Consider the following 16,050-nt stretch of genomic DNA (forward strand, 5'->3'; position numbering starts at 1 on the left):
GCTGCATCTCTAACCAGGAGGTGAGGGGCCGGACAGCATGGCCTGCCTGGTTGCAGCTGCTCCAGGTCTCTGGAATGCTGTGCAGCCGGGGTCAGCGCAGGGCTGCCRGCGTTCCAAACCCACAGCCTCGCTGGCTGGGGAGGAGGAGGAGGAGGGTGTCAGCGTGGCAGCGTTTGTTGGCAGCACGGCTTGGGCCGTGGGATCAGCTGCTTTGCTTTGCCTCTTGTGCYGTTTAGTGACTAATCAGATTTTGGAGCCTGTCGGACAGATTCAGCTGTCTCCCCGGAACAATACGCCGGCTGTATTTTTAAACACATCACGTGGCTTCAGAGAAGTCGGCAGAGCGCTGAGTGCGGCTTGCCGGGGCTGGGAGATGCTGTGCCCTGCTCRGAGCTGCGACTAGGAGGGAGCATCTCCTCCCTGGCTGTGCCACGTTCCCTTGGTCCCGGGGCTCTGCCCAGGTGAGGACTGCGGGGCTGGCCAGGATTTCCTGCGGCTGCAGGGCTGGGGTGAGCACAGGTGCTGCTGTCAGGGAGAGCCACGGACAGGAGGTCCCTTCTTGGTGTGGTCAGAGGTGAGTTCCTAGTCCTGTGACAYAGCCAAAATAGGGGAAATCTCAAAGGGATAAAGCTGTGCTAATGTGGGAAGATGTTATGACTGTTGCCTTGAGTTGAGGGAGATCCTTCAAGTGAAGGACCCACGTGTTCAATCTCCGTTGGTGTGGTGAGGTTTTTCCCCAGGTGTYGGGCTGCAGATGCCAGCTTTCCAGCAGGTGTGCCATTGGATAGAGCAGCCTGGGATAGGTGCATCCCAGCATCTCTCCTCRGTCACACTCAGCAGCTCTCCCTGGCGCTGGCACTGCGCTGTCCTGCTGTCTGATGGTAGCATGCTTGGGCATGATGGTGTTGTTACTCTCCTGATTTGAATGGTGGTTTGGATTATTAATCCTCATCTTCACAGGAGCTGCTGAAAATCTGGATTAAAATCTTGTGGTTCAGCTTGCTGAGATCAGRTGGGGCTGGAGGATCTTGAGTGGATCCCAAATCTGCTTTGCTGAAAATTGAAAGCTTCAGGGCAAGCTGCCTTGTTTTGCAGCCTCTGAATAATTAAAACCATTTCTGAATGCTTTGCTGTTTTCACTGGGTTTGGGGACGCATTCAGTTTGCTGAGACCTGCTCCTTTTGAATAGACTGACTGGTGTTGTGCCCCTCTGAGATCCCTGCCCTGCGTTCCCTCTCCTTCTGGGCTGCAGCTGCCCCCATATCACTGACCAGGATGTGACTTTATGACCTTTGGGTGGCCTGGTCCTGTGCTCAGAAGCAGCTCTGTTTTCCGGGAGGCGTTTTCCTGGGTTCTCCTCTGTGGGAGGAAAGCCTGCAATGTGAGGGAAGCAGTCTAGCACATTCTTGTCTGCAGGCTCTGGGGCAGAGGCCTGACCAGACAGGCTTGCTGTGAGCACACACCAGGACGGTGAAGCCTCTCTGTCAGCAGCCCAGGCTGGCACCTTCCTGGCTGCCCACAGCCAGCTCCTGCCAGGGCTGACGTGAGCTCTGTCCCACCTCCAAGCCTGAAAATCCCTTCTGTTGGGCCAGGTGTGCCTTCCATGGGTGTGTGTCCCCATCCCTGGGGAGCTGTCCCTCTGAGCCCCAGCCTGCTCCAGCACRAGTGGCACAGACCGGGCAGAGGGCCTTGAGTGGAGCGCCTTTGAGGTCCATAATTAGCAATGTGGCATCTCTGAACTTCTCCCTGATGGAGTGGGATCTCCTGACTAACCTTTCTCATAACCCAACCTTTATGTTTGTCAGCCACAGCAGGCTGCTGCTGCAGCTTCCAGCTGTAAAGCACCACAGTCCAGCTGGTGCCAAGCAGCAGAGGTGCCCCCTCCCAAATGTGCCATTTGTGGGCTGACAGGAGCCTGGTGGCCTCCCGGGCTGCAGGAGCCAGGAGCCGTGTCGTGCTGCAGCCCTGACAGACTCTGCCTCTTTCTGTTGCAGTTCTCAGCATGCTGAATAACCCTCTCGGGAACGTCCTGGCGAAGCCCCCGCTGGGTTTTCTACCTTTAGACCCTATTGGTTCAGACCTGCCAGAAAAGTTTTCCACGCCATCGCTGAGGAACTCCCGCTCCCTCCTGGACTCACGCTCCAGCAGCCCCTCGGACTCGGACACCAGTGGGTTCAGCTCTGGTTCCGACCACCTCTCAGACTTGATCGTAAGTTTGGGTCYTGGGGTCTTGCTGTGTTTTTGGGGAGTACAGAATGTGGGCAAGAATAGCTGAATGGAGCTGCCAGCTGGAGCTCTGCCTGCTCAGGAATGGGAGGGAGCTGTTGTGCCCATACTGGTGCAGCCCAGGGTTTGGGAGAAAGGCTGCCCATGCGGTTCGTCAGTACAAGCCAGCAATATCCTCATATTTTTTCCTTCTAAATTAATATTTAGGCCTTTCGGCTCTGTGCTTGCAGCCCTAATGGGTTACAGTAGCTCCCAGAGGGACCTGGAGTGTGGTCTGTTCCCTGATCCCAGCAGGGAGGTGGCTGATCCAGCCTGYACTCCTCTGGAGCTGCTGTCCCTGCCTTTTACTGCCCTTCCCGTTTGCTGACTGCACTTCTCCATCTCAGGGCGGTTTCTTCTAGAGCAAACTGGGTCTGGTCTGCTCCTGTTCCCTAAAGCACAGCTAAATTTGGAAGGCAAAGAGCAAGTGAGTGCCTGTCTGGCTGCCCCAGTCTGTGCTGCCAGGGCTGCAGTGGGTGCAAGTGGCAGCTCCATGTGCCCGCAGGACAGCCCAGCTCTGGGTGTTGCTGCATGGCCTGGCCTTGGCCAGGATGATAATGCCAGGAGCTGGCTGTGGCCTTGACCCCTGTGTTGCGGTGGGTGTGATGGGCAGAGCTGACTGGATGTGGGGCTGGTGCTGCTGTGATCCACCCTGGTGAGTAGGGATGTGCCAGGTGGATGCAGCAGCCAGGCAGTGCCGGTGGCAGGCAGTGCAGGGCACAGGGCTCTGTGCTGGCCTTGTTTGTGAAGGGCAGAGCTGCCAGCACMGCCCCGGCGTGGGCGGCAGCGGGGACAGATCTGCAGCGCAGCTGGCACTGGGCTGTGCAGCATTTCGCCTCCTGCTGCTCCATTAATCCCAGCTTTCCCTCCTCCTGCCCTGTCAGGGGCTGTGCTGCGTGGTGCCTGCTCCCAGATCGGGCAGCCCTGGAGCTGGACAGTGAGGATGAGATCCAGCTGATCCAGCAGAGCCTGCAGGCACTTGCAGCCAGCCCTGCCTGCTGCGGGCACAGCACAGAGCTCGAGGCTCCCTCCGGGGTGGGTGGTTCTCCCCAGGGGTGATGCTGTTGGGGGTAGCTGTTGGCTTGGAGGTCTGTGAGGTGCCTCCTTCTTAATGCTCTCTGCTGCTGATCATGGGCATGGGTTCAGTGGGGAATGGCTGCAGGGCTTTCCCAGGTTCCAGTATATGCTGGGTGCCACTCTCCTGCCTCTGCCAGGCCTCAGAGGAAATCCCTGAGAGCCCCCTCTCCTGCCGTGGGCAAGGGCAGCGCCTCAGTGTGATGCCTCATCTTTGGCATCACGTGTTCCTGCTCAGAGCTGGATTTCAGGGTGGCGTATTCTCTTGCAGTCGAGCCTTCGCATCTCCCCTCCTCTGCCCTTCTTGCCTCTCAGTGGGGTTTCGAGAGACCCCCTGAAGATGGGAGTGGGATCCCAGCTGGATCAAGATCAAGCTGCCCTGGCTGCAGTAACATCCTCCCCAGCCAGTGCATCGAAAAGATGGCCTGGAGCATCTGCGTGGCCTTCCTGGGATCTGCTGGACTCTCCAGAAGACCCCTTCAGTATTGAGAGAGAAGCCCGCCTTCACCGGCAGGCAGCAGGTGAATGGTCAGGGTGGCTCTGGCGTGGGCCCACRCTTGGGGAAGGGCAGGGAGCGTCCATAGCTGGGCACTTTGGAGTTTGCAGCACAGCAGGGCTTTCTCCAGGGCCAGCTCTGCCTGCAGAGAGAACAGACAGGTCTGGCAGCTGCCTGTGACTGGGTGGCTCTGCTGTGGTTGGGGAATACAGGGAGAGCTGTGGGACAGCGGAAAGGAAATGATCCTGTAATGACTATTCCTGCTGTCTCGTCCAAGCTGTGAATGAAGCAACCTGCACCTGGAGTGGGCAGCTGCCTCCCCGAAACTACAAGAACCCCGTCTACTCCTGCAAAGTGTTCCTGGGAGGAGTCCCGTGGGACATTACAGAAGGTGAGGCCCCATGGCAAGGCCTTGGGTGATGATGTTGGGAGGAAGGGTGCAGGGTGGAGCTTTTTGGTGGAACACTGACCTCCCTCTTTCTGTCTGAAGCTGGGCTGATCAACACTTTCCGTGTTTTTGGCTCTCTGAGTGTGGAGTGGCCCGGTAAGGATGGCAAACACCCACGCTGTCCTCCCAAAGGTAATATGCCTAAAGGTAATAGCGACACGGTAGGGTTACATTTTTCCCATGCWATGTTACAGCACGGATGCTGGGATGGTACAGCTGCATGCTGGTGACTGGATGGTACTGAGCACCTGGGGTAACGTCCTGCCCTCACCTGCCTCTGCACCTGGGCTGYACAGCACTGGCACCCCAAACAGTGCCCCCACCCATCCCTGGCAGGGCTGGACAGAGCTGTGGTCTAGGGGAACCCTCTCTGGGTGTTTCTGGAGCCCCACGTAGGGCTGTCGCTCTGGGACAGCTGCTGGGCTGCTGTATTGTGTAAGCAGGAGTGAATTCTAGGCTGGGAAGTGGCTGCTGTGGAGGTGCTGTGGTGCCTGATGGCCTTGTTCAGTCACCAGAGCAACGTGAGGTGTAGAGCACTGGCACCCGTGGAAGGGTCTAGGCCATCCTAGAAGTGAAGCAGGATCTGTTTCCCTGCAGACCTCACTGTGGCCATGCCATGCTGGTGGTGCTCACCTGGCATGTCCAGTGTGGTTTGTGTRTGAGGGACAGTGGCCCTGGACCTGGGTATTCTGCTGTTGTGCTGTGCTTTGGGCTCTTCCCAGCTTGGCCTATACCTGAGAGTCTGCTGGGAACAGCAAGAAGTGGCACCCAAGGGTGATTCTGAGGGTGTCTGCAGCCTGGGATGATCATTCCTCCTCCACTGCAGCTCTGACAGCCTCCTCTCTCCCTCCCCTCCAAAGGATACGTCTACCTGGTGTTTGAGTCRGAGAAGTCGGTGCGTGCGCTGCTCCAGGCGTGCTCCCAGGACCTGCTGAGCCCTGATGGGCTCAGTGAGTACTACTTCAAGATGTCCAGCCGCAGGATGCGCTGCAAAGAGGTGAGCAGAGCTGTGAGAGCGGCCTGGTGTGGCAGCAGGGCATGCAGAGGAGATTCCTGGAGGAAGGGAAAGCGGGGCTGGAGCAGCAGCCAGAGGCATGCTGGCTCCTGGCTGCCTTGGGCTGCTCTGTGCCTGTGGTAGGGATGTGTCAGCTCAGCGTTCGTGTCCTTCACAGCAGCTCCTCTCAAACCAACCTGGAGCTCCTGGGCTGGTGCAGACCCTGCTTTCAGGGACAGTATGGAATGGGGATTTTACTGCTCTGTGTTGCTTTCTGTGCAAATTTGCATGCAGAGACAGACTGGGGTCMCTCGGCTGCTTTGTGAGGCCTCCTCTGCTTGCAGAGCAAATGGCTGTCACGCTTATCTGCAGATATTGTGGATCCCAGGCTGCTCCCTCATGTGGTCTTGGCTGGCTGACCTGTGGGCTTGCTGGGGCTGCCAGATGCTCTGCCTGGGCTTCCAAGAGAGGGGTACTTCAGATCAGGGGTGACTGCCTGAGTTTGGGGAGTTACTGGGTGGTGATGCAGCTCTTAATCTAGACAGGCACAAACTAATTGTGCTCCAGACAGCTCTCCTGGTGTCTAGCAATTGGCAGCGCTTCTGTGCTCGGTGATTTGGCCCTGCCAGAAGCTTCTCCTCTCCAGAGCCCTCCATGAGCTGCAGAGCAGATGGGAGCTCCTGAYGAGCTGGCAGTGGGAGGGTTGTTGCAGCGATCCCCTACAACCTCAGGCTCCTGTGCTGGGGGGTATCTGCTGGGCTGTAAATACAGGAGTAGGGGTGTGGATTGTCCTCTGGCTGCCACCCCAAGGGCTTGCCAGCCTGGGTTCCAGTTTGGCTGGGAGCAGAGTTGTTTTTGTCCCCTCGTGGGCTCACCGGAGGTGTCTGTGGAGATCAAAACCACCAAAGCAGCAGTAGTAGATACTGAACGCAGTTTGCAGCTCAGGGTAAAGTCTGAGAGCCAGAGTGCTCCTGGTTGCAGGTGCAGGTGATCCCGTGGGTGCTGGCCGACAGCAACTTCGTGCGCAGCCCCTCGCAGCGGCTGGACCCCAGCAAGACGGTGTTCGTGGGGGCCCTGCACGGCATGCTCAACGCAGAGGCCCTGGCAGCCGTCATGTACGACCTGTTCGGGGGTGTGGTCTAYGCTGGCATCGACACCGACAAGCACAAGTACCCCATAGGTGAGTGATGGTCCCATGGGGGCAGCGTCACCCTGGCCCTGCCCTGAGGAGGCTGCAGCGTGCCCTTGACTTGTCCTGTTGGAAGGCTGCCCAGGTGCCAGGCTCAGGGAGCAGATGCTGTCCAACCTCTTCCACAGTCTGTGCTTCTCATCTGCTGGCCCTGGGGAGGCAGGAGCAGCCTTGGGGAGGGCTRGCAGAGCCGGTGTGCCTGGCAGTTGGAAGGTTCTGGATTATTCCAGAGCGGACTGAAGTTTTTAAATATCCCTTTAGGCATTTTGAACGTTTCTTTGGTGGTTGTTGGATGCTGCTGTAGCTGCTTCTTCCTTTCTAGAGCAGAGACAGCTGTGGGTCTTAACCATGCTGGTGCTCTTGTCCACAGAGCTGTATCTCCTTGGGGGCCTCATGGGCCAGGGGATGGTGCTGAGATGGCTGGAAGAACCCCCACAGCCTGAGCTGGAGGACCAGCTTTCCAGGCTTGGGCTGTACAAGTCACAAATTGCGAGAGACTGTGAATCTCCTGGTGTTGCGAGGCAGTGACTGTGTCAGAGCTGTCACTGCTTGCCACTGTCCTTGGGCAGCACTCAGGCTTTTCTGGGCAAGGCTCAGGTTTAGGACACGCCTGTGGTGCTGCAAAGCTGCCGAAGTGCCTTCAGGGGGACAGTGCTGAGGGGGTGGGTGTGGGAGTGTGAGCCTTTAACAAATTGTCAGTATGACTGTGGATGTCACAGACCCTCCCTGTGCTGGCCCTGTGAGATYTCAGGGCATCACCCCAAGCTCCTGTGGTGCTTGCAGGGCCCAGGATGCTCCAAGTAGGTGGGATCCATCTCCCAGCAGCTCTGTGACACTGCCACCCTTGGAGCTGTGCTGAAGCCACAGCAATCAGAGCCCAGGTCAGGTAATTAGGCTGAGCCTCGGCTGCTGGTGCTGATTGAGGAATCTCCTGTGTCCCCAAACAGGACCCCAGAATTGCTGCCTGTGACCAGTACAATGCTCTGGGAGGGGAATGAATGGGTTCAGGTGTGCTGTGGGTGAGCTGTAGGGATCTGTATGAGTCCTGGAACCTTATCTGGAAGTGAGTGGTATAGGAATGCTGCTGACTGGCAATGAGGCTGCAAAACACAAGGCTCTGGGCTGAGGGGGAGGCTGGGAACAAAAACTGCTGAGCTGTCTTGGCACAGAGCGTTTCARGTGCAGTGTGAAGCTGCCCCTGCTGCTCCTGGAAATGTGGAGCTGGGGAAGGGGGCAGGAAGAGCCCCCAGGCTCTGGACACCATCTCCTCACCAAAGCTGCTTCCCTGGCTGGGTGGCATCAGGGCAGGGGGGATGGCTGGCAGTGGCTCCCCCTCAGTCTCTGCTGTGCTCTGGCTCACTGCAGGCTCGGGTCGTGTCACCTTCAACAACCAGCGCAGTTACCTGAAGGCCGTGACCGCTGCGTTTGTGGAGATCAAAACCACCAAGTTTACCAAGAAGGTGAGTGGGGCTGGTGGGGCAGCCCAGGGGGGCTCTGTGTGATGGGTGGGACTGCTGGGAGCACCCCATATCCTGCTCAGGCAGGGACACATGGGGAGCTCCAGCTCTGCCAGCCCCAAGGGGTGCTGCTGGGATGGGTTTGGGGTCAGCCTGGCTGTGCTCCATGCCCAGTGCCTGGTTCTGTGCAGGTTCAGATTGACCCGTACCTGGAAGACTCCATGTGCCAAGTGTGCAATGCCCAGCCTGGCCCGTTCTTCTGCAGAGACCAGGTAAGGCCAGGTCTGCACCCTGTGCTTGCGGGGTCCTTGAGGGGAAGCAGGCACAAACACAGCAGTGCTTGTGTTGGATTTTGGGGCTATACACAGGCTCCCTTCCCTGCTGGGCAAGATGGGGCCCAGCTGGGAGGGTGGCTTTGTTGTGGAGGTGATGCAGCCCTCATGGGGAGAGCAGCTTTGGTACGCACCAGTAGGGCTGGGCAGGCAGTGTCCACCCAGCTTTGAGCCAGGTCAGGTCACTGGTGCTCTGCCAGAACTGGGGCCAGCGTGGGATGGGCTGGTGCCACTGAGGGGAGGGCAGGATGCTGCTCTGGGACTCTGAGGAGCTGGGGGTCAGGGGGGTGTATCCCCCCCCCAGGGGTCAGTCCTAGGGTTGCCTGAGGGCACAGGGAACTCTTGTTGGCCTCACCTCGCTGCAAGCAAAGAAGCTTGGCTGGGCCGTGGCAGCTTCCTGCCGAGTTCCTCCTATCTCAGGATGGAGATGAGCAGCAGGCAGGAATGCTATGGGTGTGACAGGACTGCTGGCAGAGCCCAGCTGCTGCCCTAGTGCCTAGGCCCTGATTTGGAAATCCGTTCAGAAGATGGAAGCTGGCCACAGCGTGCCCTCCACAGCATTGTGGGTGCTCCCTCTCTCCAGCGCACGGATCCGCTGAGGRTCTSGAGGGGKCTGTGAGAGCAGGCAGGGAGGGAGYGGCTCTGCCAGTGGCTGCTGTCCCTTTGCTGCTGGAGACTCACCAGCATCTCCCCTCTGCTCTGCTCACAGATCTGCTTCAAGTACTTCTGCCGCTCGTGCTGGCACTGGCAGCACTCCATGGAGGTCCTGCGCCACCACCGCCCGCTGATGCGCAACCAGAAGAACCGGGACTCCAGCTAAGGGGCCGCCGGGCGCGGGGCTGCCGCGGGCAGAGTCCTGGGAGAACCTGCCCCGAGGACAGCGCAGCAGCGCCTGCTGGAGCCAGACCCGGCTGGGAACGTTCTTCCTGAGGACTGACGGGGAAAAAACAAAAATCTTACATTCATGTTTGCACTTGCTGGTCTTTTTGTTTCTGCACTAATGCACAGTGAGTTTTGTTGGGGTTTGTTTGGGGGTGTTTTGAGGGGGCGAGCGCCCCTCAAGCCATTCTGCAGTTCCCAGACTTTGGTTCCTGGTTTGCTGACGAGAAGCAGAAATTGAACACGAGTAAACCCAACCAACCAAGGGCCGCGTGTCGCGGAGGCGTCACTGCAGGCGCCTCCGCCCTGGTTTTTTTATTTTTTAAAGGCGCTTTTTTACATTCCTTGCAATACTGGTGGAGAGAGCGCAGGTCTCATTGGTCATTGTTTTGCCGTTGCCATACAGTGCCTTTCCATTCATTTACCCCCACCTGGACGGTGTGACCTGGGTGTTCAGCTGGCGTTTTTTACTGTAACAACAAGGAGACTTTGCTCTTCATTTAAACCAAATCATATTTCATATTTTACGCTCGAGGGTTTTTACGAGTTCCTTTTTACACTCTTAAAAACAGTTTTTAAGTCGTTTGAAACGAGAGATTTTTTCTTTCCTGGCAGCTTTTAACATTATTGCAACTTGTGTCTGGGGGCTGCTGGCAGGACGTTGTAAACCCAGGGGTTTGCAACGGGACAGGCCGGGCTTTGTTTTTGTTTTTGGATTTGAAACTGGACGGGATGAGGATCTCTGAGCTGCTGTATATAGTTTTAAATAGTTTGTTGCACTTTTTTAAGTTGCACTTAAGGGGGGTTGATAGAGGTTTTTAATCACACAAAGTCACAGGACTTAACCTTTTCTTTTGTAACAAGCTAAAAAAGGGCTGCGTTTTGGTGGACGATGAAGGTTCCTGGGAGCCCTTTCTCTTAGAGGGGACAAGTAATTTTCCTTTCCTTCCCGAGATGTTTGGAGTATCAGTGCAGTCAACTGAAATGCTGCTGCTGGGATTTGAGACCTTTAATTATGCCGATTACTATTGTTTTTTACTTTCCCCTCTATTGGAAGCTGTGTGCCAAAGAACCAGTGTCATAATTTCTCCCTCTTTACTACGATTATTTTTTTTTTCTTTCCTGCTGAGCTGATGTTGCATTRTTGCATATCCCAGCTGCTCTTTGTGGGGTTTTGTGAAGCTGTGTGTGAAGTCTCTACCTCATTGTAGTATATGCAGGCAAGACTGCACTCTCCTACAGATGCGTGGAGTAAGCTGTGGTGTAGTTTTTGGCACATAATAAACACGTTGCAGCAAAAAAAATTACCTTTCTAGTGCCTTGTGCATCACGGGGGATCTCTGCAGCTGGGGGGGCTGTGGAGTTACCTCGCAGAGGGGAGGAAGCTGTGGATGTGTTTTGGGGGGAGGGATGGATGGGGCTGTGGATTCTGGTGTGCTGTAGCTGACTCCTGTGGGAGAGAGCTTTCTGGGCTTGAAGATGCATTTTTAGCTCTCACTTACTCGAGGTGCCTGTGGGACCCTGGGCTCTAGCTGGAGCTTCCCTAATTGCAGCAGCAAGTTAATGAGGCTGATTGGAGAGGCCTGTGGTGCCCTGTGTACTCCCACAGTGGTAAGGGAAGGGTGACACCCTGCAGGGCTGTAATGGGAGAGGGACCCCAAGGCTTCTCTCTGCAGGGCTGAGTTGAGCTTATGCTGCCACCGTGCACACCCTGGAGCAGGGAAGGCTTTGGGCTCCTGCCATGGTCCCACAGTGCTAATGCTTCAGCAGCCGTGTCCTTGTGGTCACCTGTCCTGTTGGGTGCTGCTCCCGCGGGTGCTGTGAGTTTGTGGGTGCTCAGGGCCCGGTGTGGGAGGGGYTGGTGTCCCTGGCGCACCTGGTGCCCCAGATTCCCCTCCCGGGCTCCCGTATCCTGTCCCGGGGCTCTGTGGAGCACTCGGGATCCGGCTCCGGGAGGGGCTGAGCCACGCCCACAGAGACCACGCCTTCCTTCATCCCTCCGCTGGAACCCTCCGAGCCGCCAGGCGGAGCTGTAGGCGAAGCGGCCTTCCGGCGCCTCCCCCTGCCTTCCGCTCTCTTTCCGCGGCCGCCGTCGACATGGTGGGTCCCGGTCCCGCCATCCGCCGCCATCCTGGGGCGGGCCGGCGCCCCCGCGCCGCGGAGTGGCGGTGGGGATGGGGGGGGATCCGGGGCGAGGGGCTGCGGAGGGCGGGGGGCCGCAATCACTGGGGACAGGGAGGGACGGGGYGGTGGGCGCTGGGCCCAGGCTCGGCGGGGCCTGACCGGCGGCCGTTTCGCCCGCCCCCGCGCAGGGACGCGTCCGGACGAAGACGGTGAAGAAAGCGGCGCGGGTGATCATCGAGAAGTACTATACGCGCCTTGGAAATGACTTCCACACCAACAAACGCGTGTGCGAGGAGATCGCCATCATCCCCAGCAAGAAGCTGCGAAACAAGATTGCGGGGTGAGSCACCGAGTGTCCCGGGCGGGCTTTGGGCCCTGGGGGTTCGGGCAACAGCGGGGTCCTGGCTGGATAGTGCGCGTTGGAGAGTCCCGGGTGGGCTTTGGACACCAGAGGATCCCACGGGGCTCGGACATTGCAAGAGCCCGGATGGGCTTTAGGCAGCTCGGGRTGTACCGGGGGGTTTGGGCATCGGAAGGGCCTGGGGATTCGGGCACGGCGTGGGGGGGGTTCTGCTAGGCCCTGCATTCGAAAGTGATCACGGTCCCGCTCGTGGCCGGGTCATTGATAGTGCAGGCAGAGGAGTGCGAAAGCTTTCCCGTGTTTGGGGGGGTCCGTGTCCCCTTCAAACCCTGTTGCTGTCGGACACTTGGTCTCTGATGTCCTCTGGAAGGGGTGGCTGTTGTGGGGGTCAGTGGTGGGACATAGCTGGGTGGGTGGTGGCAGCTGTCTTCATCCTGCTGCGGTTCTGGGATTTTGGGGTGTGGGTAAGGGCGACAGGAGCCCTGGGGAAGCCCTGGACACCCCCTTGTCCCCACAGGTATGTCACCCACTTGATGAAGCGAATTCAGAGGGGCCCTGTCCGCGGCATCTCCATCAAACTGCAGGAGGAGGAGAGGGAGAGGAGGGACAACTACGTCCCAGAGGTGAGGCTACAGCTTCCCTGTCGCTTTGTCCTGYCTCAGTATATCTCCATAAATGGTCCCAGGATTTTCTAAAACAAACCTCTTGGGAGSAGGAGAGGAGGGTTTGGATCAAGGGGGCTGTGGTGTATCCCTCCATACTTGCTACCTGGGGCAGGAAGGGTAGCTGCCTTCTTGTGGTTGGGTTTTCCTAACTTCAAATGGGGGAGAATAATAATTTGATGGGAAGCAGGARAGTATTTCAGAGTGGTTCAAAACCTGCCCTGCAGCCAGTGTCCCCAGAGAGAGTTTTGGTGAAACCCCCTTGCCTTAACMCTCCATTTGAACAGGCTGAAGATCTCACCTGTTCCTGTGCTCCAGGGATATGATCCTGTTGCTCCCAAATTCTGTAGCGTTTATGCTCAGCACATCTTGTCCCTCTCCCAGGGGGCTCCTGGCAGAGCTGCTGGTTGCTGAGCTGCAGAAGGCTGCTCAGTTCTGCTACCTTGGCACTCCTGCAGTGCTGGTACCAGGGAAGRATCTCCAAGCATGGAAGGACATGTCCGTGCTGCAGCTGTGGTTAAGTGTCAGTAYGTAAATGTGTACTGTTTGCATCTAAGAAAAATCCTGCTGTTATGTAGCTCTTGGGGAAGGAATCCTGTGGAGGTTTGGAGTCGGGGAAGGGCTGCAGGAAGTTTCTCTGGGATTGAAGAGCARGAGAGYACAGSTCTTGGAAGTAGGACAGCCTTGGTYGGTACTGTGGTGCACTTGTGTGACAAGGTAACTGTGTTTCTGATGACTGCCAGGGCCATTGCAGTTGTGGGTTCAATGTCAGCTCCTCAGCAGCCTTGGCCTGAAAGCAAGTTGGGCCCTGGTCTCCAAAGATTTCCCATAGAACAGGCTCTTGCCCTACTGCTGATGTTCTCTTGCAGTGTTCTGTCAGGAGAGATGTGTTCCGTCAGGATCCTCCTGGTGCTGTGCTGGAGCTGTTCCCCACAGCAGTGGGATGAGACCAGAGCGGCTGTGGGGACACCCTGGAAGTTACAGGGCTTTATCAGTCACACCTTTCTCTGCTCTCCATCCCCAGGTCTCTGCCCTCGACCAGGAGATCATTGAAGTGGACCCAGACACCAAGGAAATGCTGAAGCTCCTGGTGAGTGGCCACAGYTGTTCTCTGYCCAGCTGCTGGCACATCCYTGGCACAGCTCSTGCTGCCCTGAGTAGCTGGATGGTGTGACGGGATCCTTCTGCCCTGGATCCTGTGGGAGGATTAATTCCTGTATGGCTTTTGGGAGGGCAGAGGCATKGGGGCTTTGCCACTAACAGGGTGGGTGTGCTCCCTGCCTCCATGGGTTCTGATGATTCCCTCACCAAGGAGGTGATCTCTGGCACTGGGTGGTCTCCCCTCCTTAAGAGACGTCAGTCCACCCTTTGTGCTGCCACAGCACCTTCCCACACCTCCCCAGAGGAACTGACCCCCCCAGCCCCTGAAGGTGGGCAGGGTGCTGTGACTGATGCYGTTGTCGCTGTGCTGTTTTCCAGGACTTTGGCAGCCTGTCCAACCTGCAGGTGACACAGCCCACGGTGGGGATGAACTTCAAGACGCCCCGAGGAGCGCTYTGAGTCTGTCCCTGTGTGTCAGTTTTCCAATAAAAGTGAGGAAAMCATCTCAGCCTGCCTGGTCTTTAGACACCCAAGGGATGAAGGAGGGTGGGTTCTCAGACTGCCATGTTGGAGCATGCAGAGAACTCAACCATTTCATGTGTACCAGCATCTTGTTGGGTTCTTTCCTGGTGGTTTGGGATGTGAGGTGCAAAGCTGTTATTTTAGAGGCTCTTGTGCCTTTGGGGCAGTGGGAGAGGACAACGGTGGTGATCCTTGGAGCCTGTGGAGCACGTCATAGGTTTGCCTGTGCTTCTTCCAAGTGAACAGCCCAAGCGTCAGGTTGTCCCACAATTGAGGTTGTTTTTTATAACCACACTTGGTCACTTTCAAGCGCTTCAACAAAAGGGAAAAATCTAAAAATTCCATGATTAAATAAAAGCAGGCAGATACTGTTGTGCTCCTCCAAGGAAAACTTGCTTAAACAAGTTAAACACTGCTTAAAYGGCCCCGCAGGAATAAATAGAAAATATCTGAGTTTTGGGGAGAAATGCCTGTATTTCTATTTCTTGTAAAATTTAAGGAATTACAAAAACATACTGCAATAACTGTAGCCGCCAATACTTAATTATGCACTGAACACTCTGAGCTGTAGTCACATAATTTATAAGTCATCTTAATTTATAAGTCATCTGGCAGCTCTTAAATTGAAACTTTTGCTGCTCCAGCCACCTGATCCTTCCAATTTCCTCTTCATTTTGGTCTTCTCRCAGTACATGCTAAATTTCGGGTGAACCCAGTATGCCGTGTAGCCCRAGGTGCCAGGGATGAAGTCATGCAGTTCCCCCTCGTATTTCTTCATGTYTCGTGCAGAGGCATAGCCTGCAGAGGGAAAAGGGGCTCTCTGGGTCCCTGCTCCATCTGCCTCACTCGCAGCCCTTTCCGGGTGTACTTACCCATCACCATGTTATTGATTGGGTATTCCTGGAGGGCACGGTGTGGCAATTCTCCCTGGGCAGGTGCTTCAGAGTCAGTTTCTTCACTACTGTRTCAGAAGGGAAAGGAGTGGGTTGTATGTTCTGTTAGCATTCCCTGGAATCAGGAGCACATCCAAATCCCACCACCCAAGGCAGGAAAATACCTCTCAGCCAGGTCTAGCACTTCCTCCTCTGGTTCTTCCTCACAGCTATTTCTTGCTGATTGCAGTTCCTCCACTGGATTTTCTTTGGGCTGTGAATATCAGAGCAAGGCTGAGTTAAAATTGTGCCCTGGGTCACCTCCAGAGAAACTGGGACACTTGAGTGCACAGATCTTTTAGGGATTGTGATTTCAATTGGAATTCTGAGTTAAAATTTAAAATTTAAGGACATAAGTCCTGTGAAGTTGCTTTTAGAGAAGAGTGCTCGGTAACATGGGGAAGGAAACCAAAGTCACACCAAAGGGCAGAACTCAGCCTGTGGCAATTGGAATCCCTGGAACAGTGTGCTGCAATATTTGGAATGTCTGGAAGACAATCCTTCCAGTGCCATTTCCCTTGGGATGTCATGCTGGGAGGGACACAGAGCACAGCAAACGCAAGGAATCAGAAYCYATGAGGTCAGAAAAGATTTCAGTCCAACCAGTGACCGATCATCACCTTCTCAACCAGACCAGGGCSCTGAGKGCCATGTCCTTAAACACRCCCAGTGTCAYCACCTCCYTGGGCACCCCATTCCAGTGCCTAATCACCCCTTCYDTGAAAAAATCCTTCCTGATGTGCAACCTAAATCCCTCCTGGTGCAGCTTAGGACAATGTCCTCTTGTCCYGTCCCTTGTTCCCTGGGAGCGGTGCCCAACTCCCACCCAGCTCCACTCTCCTGTCRGGGAATTGTGGAGCRTGGGAATGYCCCTCTGAGCCTCCTTTTTCTGTGAATAAAAGGTATTAAGTASCTCAGCCTTGTTTTTGGTGATGGACACTCCAATAACAAATGGAGGTTTWCCTTGGCCCTCCTTTTGTTTTTATCAAAAGTATTACCGTTTACAGAGGTGKCCAGATTAAGTCCTGATTTTTCCTGCATGACCTAAGGATACCCTTAAACATTTCCTGAGTTACCTGCCCCTTTCCCCAGAGGTGATACATGATCTTTTTTCCCCTGAATTCCTGTGAAACTTCCTGCTCAGTGTAAGCTCATCCTTCAGCACATACAGGTGTAGTACAACTTTTTCATCTTACCTGTTCTTCAAGGGCATC

General features: G+C 56.0%; 3 protein-coding genes and 1 non-coding gene across 10 annotated transcripts in view; 3 read left to right on the forward strand and 1 right to left on the reverse strand.

Annotated features, from left to right (window-relative positions):
• The window catches only part of CPEB1 (cytoplasmic polyadenylation element binding protein 1), a 32,602-nt gene extending 22,172 nt beyond the window's left edge, over positions 1 to 10,430 (forward strand). For 4 of the 7 annotated variants that reach the window (XM_057378732.1, XM_057378729.1, XM_057378726.1 and 1 more), the window contains exons 3-11: positions 1,995 to 2,209; positions 3,611 to 3,860; positions 4,113 to 4,226; positions 4,326 to 4,430; positions 5,144 to 5,280; positions 6,259 to 6,457; positions 7,832 to 7,926; positions 8,115 to 8,195; positions 8,965 to 10,430. In XM_057378732.1, the coding sequence (XP_057234715.1) occupies positions 1,995 to 2,209; positions 3,611 to 3,860; positions 4,113 to 4,226; positions 4,326 to 4,430; positions 5,144 to 5,280; positions 6,259 to 6,457; positions 7,832 to 7,926; positions 8,115 to 8,195; positions 8,965 to 9,075 (1,307 nt within the window). In that variant the 3' untranslated portion in view covers positions 9,076 to 10,430. Of the gene's footprint in view, positions 1 to 390; positions 575 to 1,994; positions 2,210 to 3,610; positions 3,861 to 4,112; positions 4,227 to 4,325; positions 4,431 to 5,143; positions 5,281 to 6,258; positions 6,458 to 7,831; positions 7,927 to 8,114; positions 8,196 to 8,964 lie in introns of those variants that run through there. The other 3 variants (XM_057378733.1, XM_057378727.1, XM_057378731.1) reach the window with 2 other exon arrangements.
• Positions 10,431 to 11,151: 721 nt separating this feature from the next.
• Positions 11,152 to 13,885, forward strand: RPS17 (ribosomal protein S17). Its single transcript, XM_057378757.1, has 5 exons — positions 11,152 to 11,234; positions 11,447 to 11,598; positions 12,137 to 12,242; positions 13,306 to 13,371; positions 13,761 to 13,885. The coding sequence occupies exons 1-5, from the start codon at positions 11,232 to 11,234 to the stop codon at positions 13,839 to 13,841; spliced, it is 408 nt and encodes a 135-aa protein (XP_057234740.1). The 5' UTR covers positions 11,152 to 11,231; the 3' UTR covers positions 13,842 to 13,885.
• LOC130580943 (small nucleolar RNA SNORA71) lies at positions 11,837 to 11,964 on the forward strand. The gene has a single exon (XR_008966169.1). It is a non-coding gene; the product is annotated as a small nucleolar RNA SNORA71 (small nucleolar RNA).
• Positions 13,886 to 14,508: 623 nt separating the features above from the next.
• On the reverse strand, positions 14,509 to 15,053 carry LOC130580940 (telomere repeats-binding bouquet formation protein 2-like; the record flags this gene model as incomplete). Its single annotated transcript, XM_057378767.1, has 3 exons — positions 14,509 to 14,702; positions 14,777 to 14,865; positions 14,962 to 15,053. Coding segments are annotated over 3 exons (375 nt in total), but the record flags the coding sequence as incomplete, so codon positions are not given.
• Positions 15,054 to 16,050: the final 997 nt, after the last annotated feature.

This window comes from Malurus melanocephalus, unplaced genomic scaffold (assembly GCF_030028575.1).
Source record: "Malurus melanocephalus ecotype Western Australia unplaced genomic scaffold, MMel_1.1 scaffold_372, whole genome shotgun sequence".
Lineage (NCBI taxonomy): Eukaryota > Metazoa > Chordata > Aves > Passeriformes > Maluridae > Malurus > Malurus melanocephalus.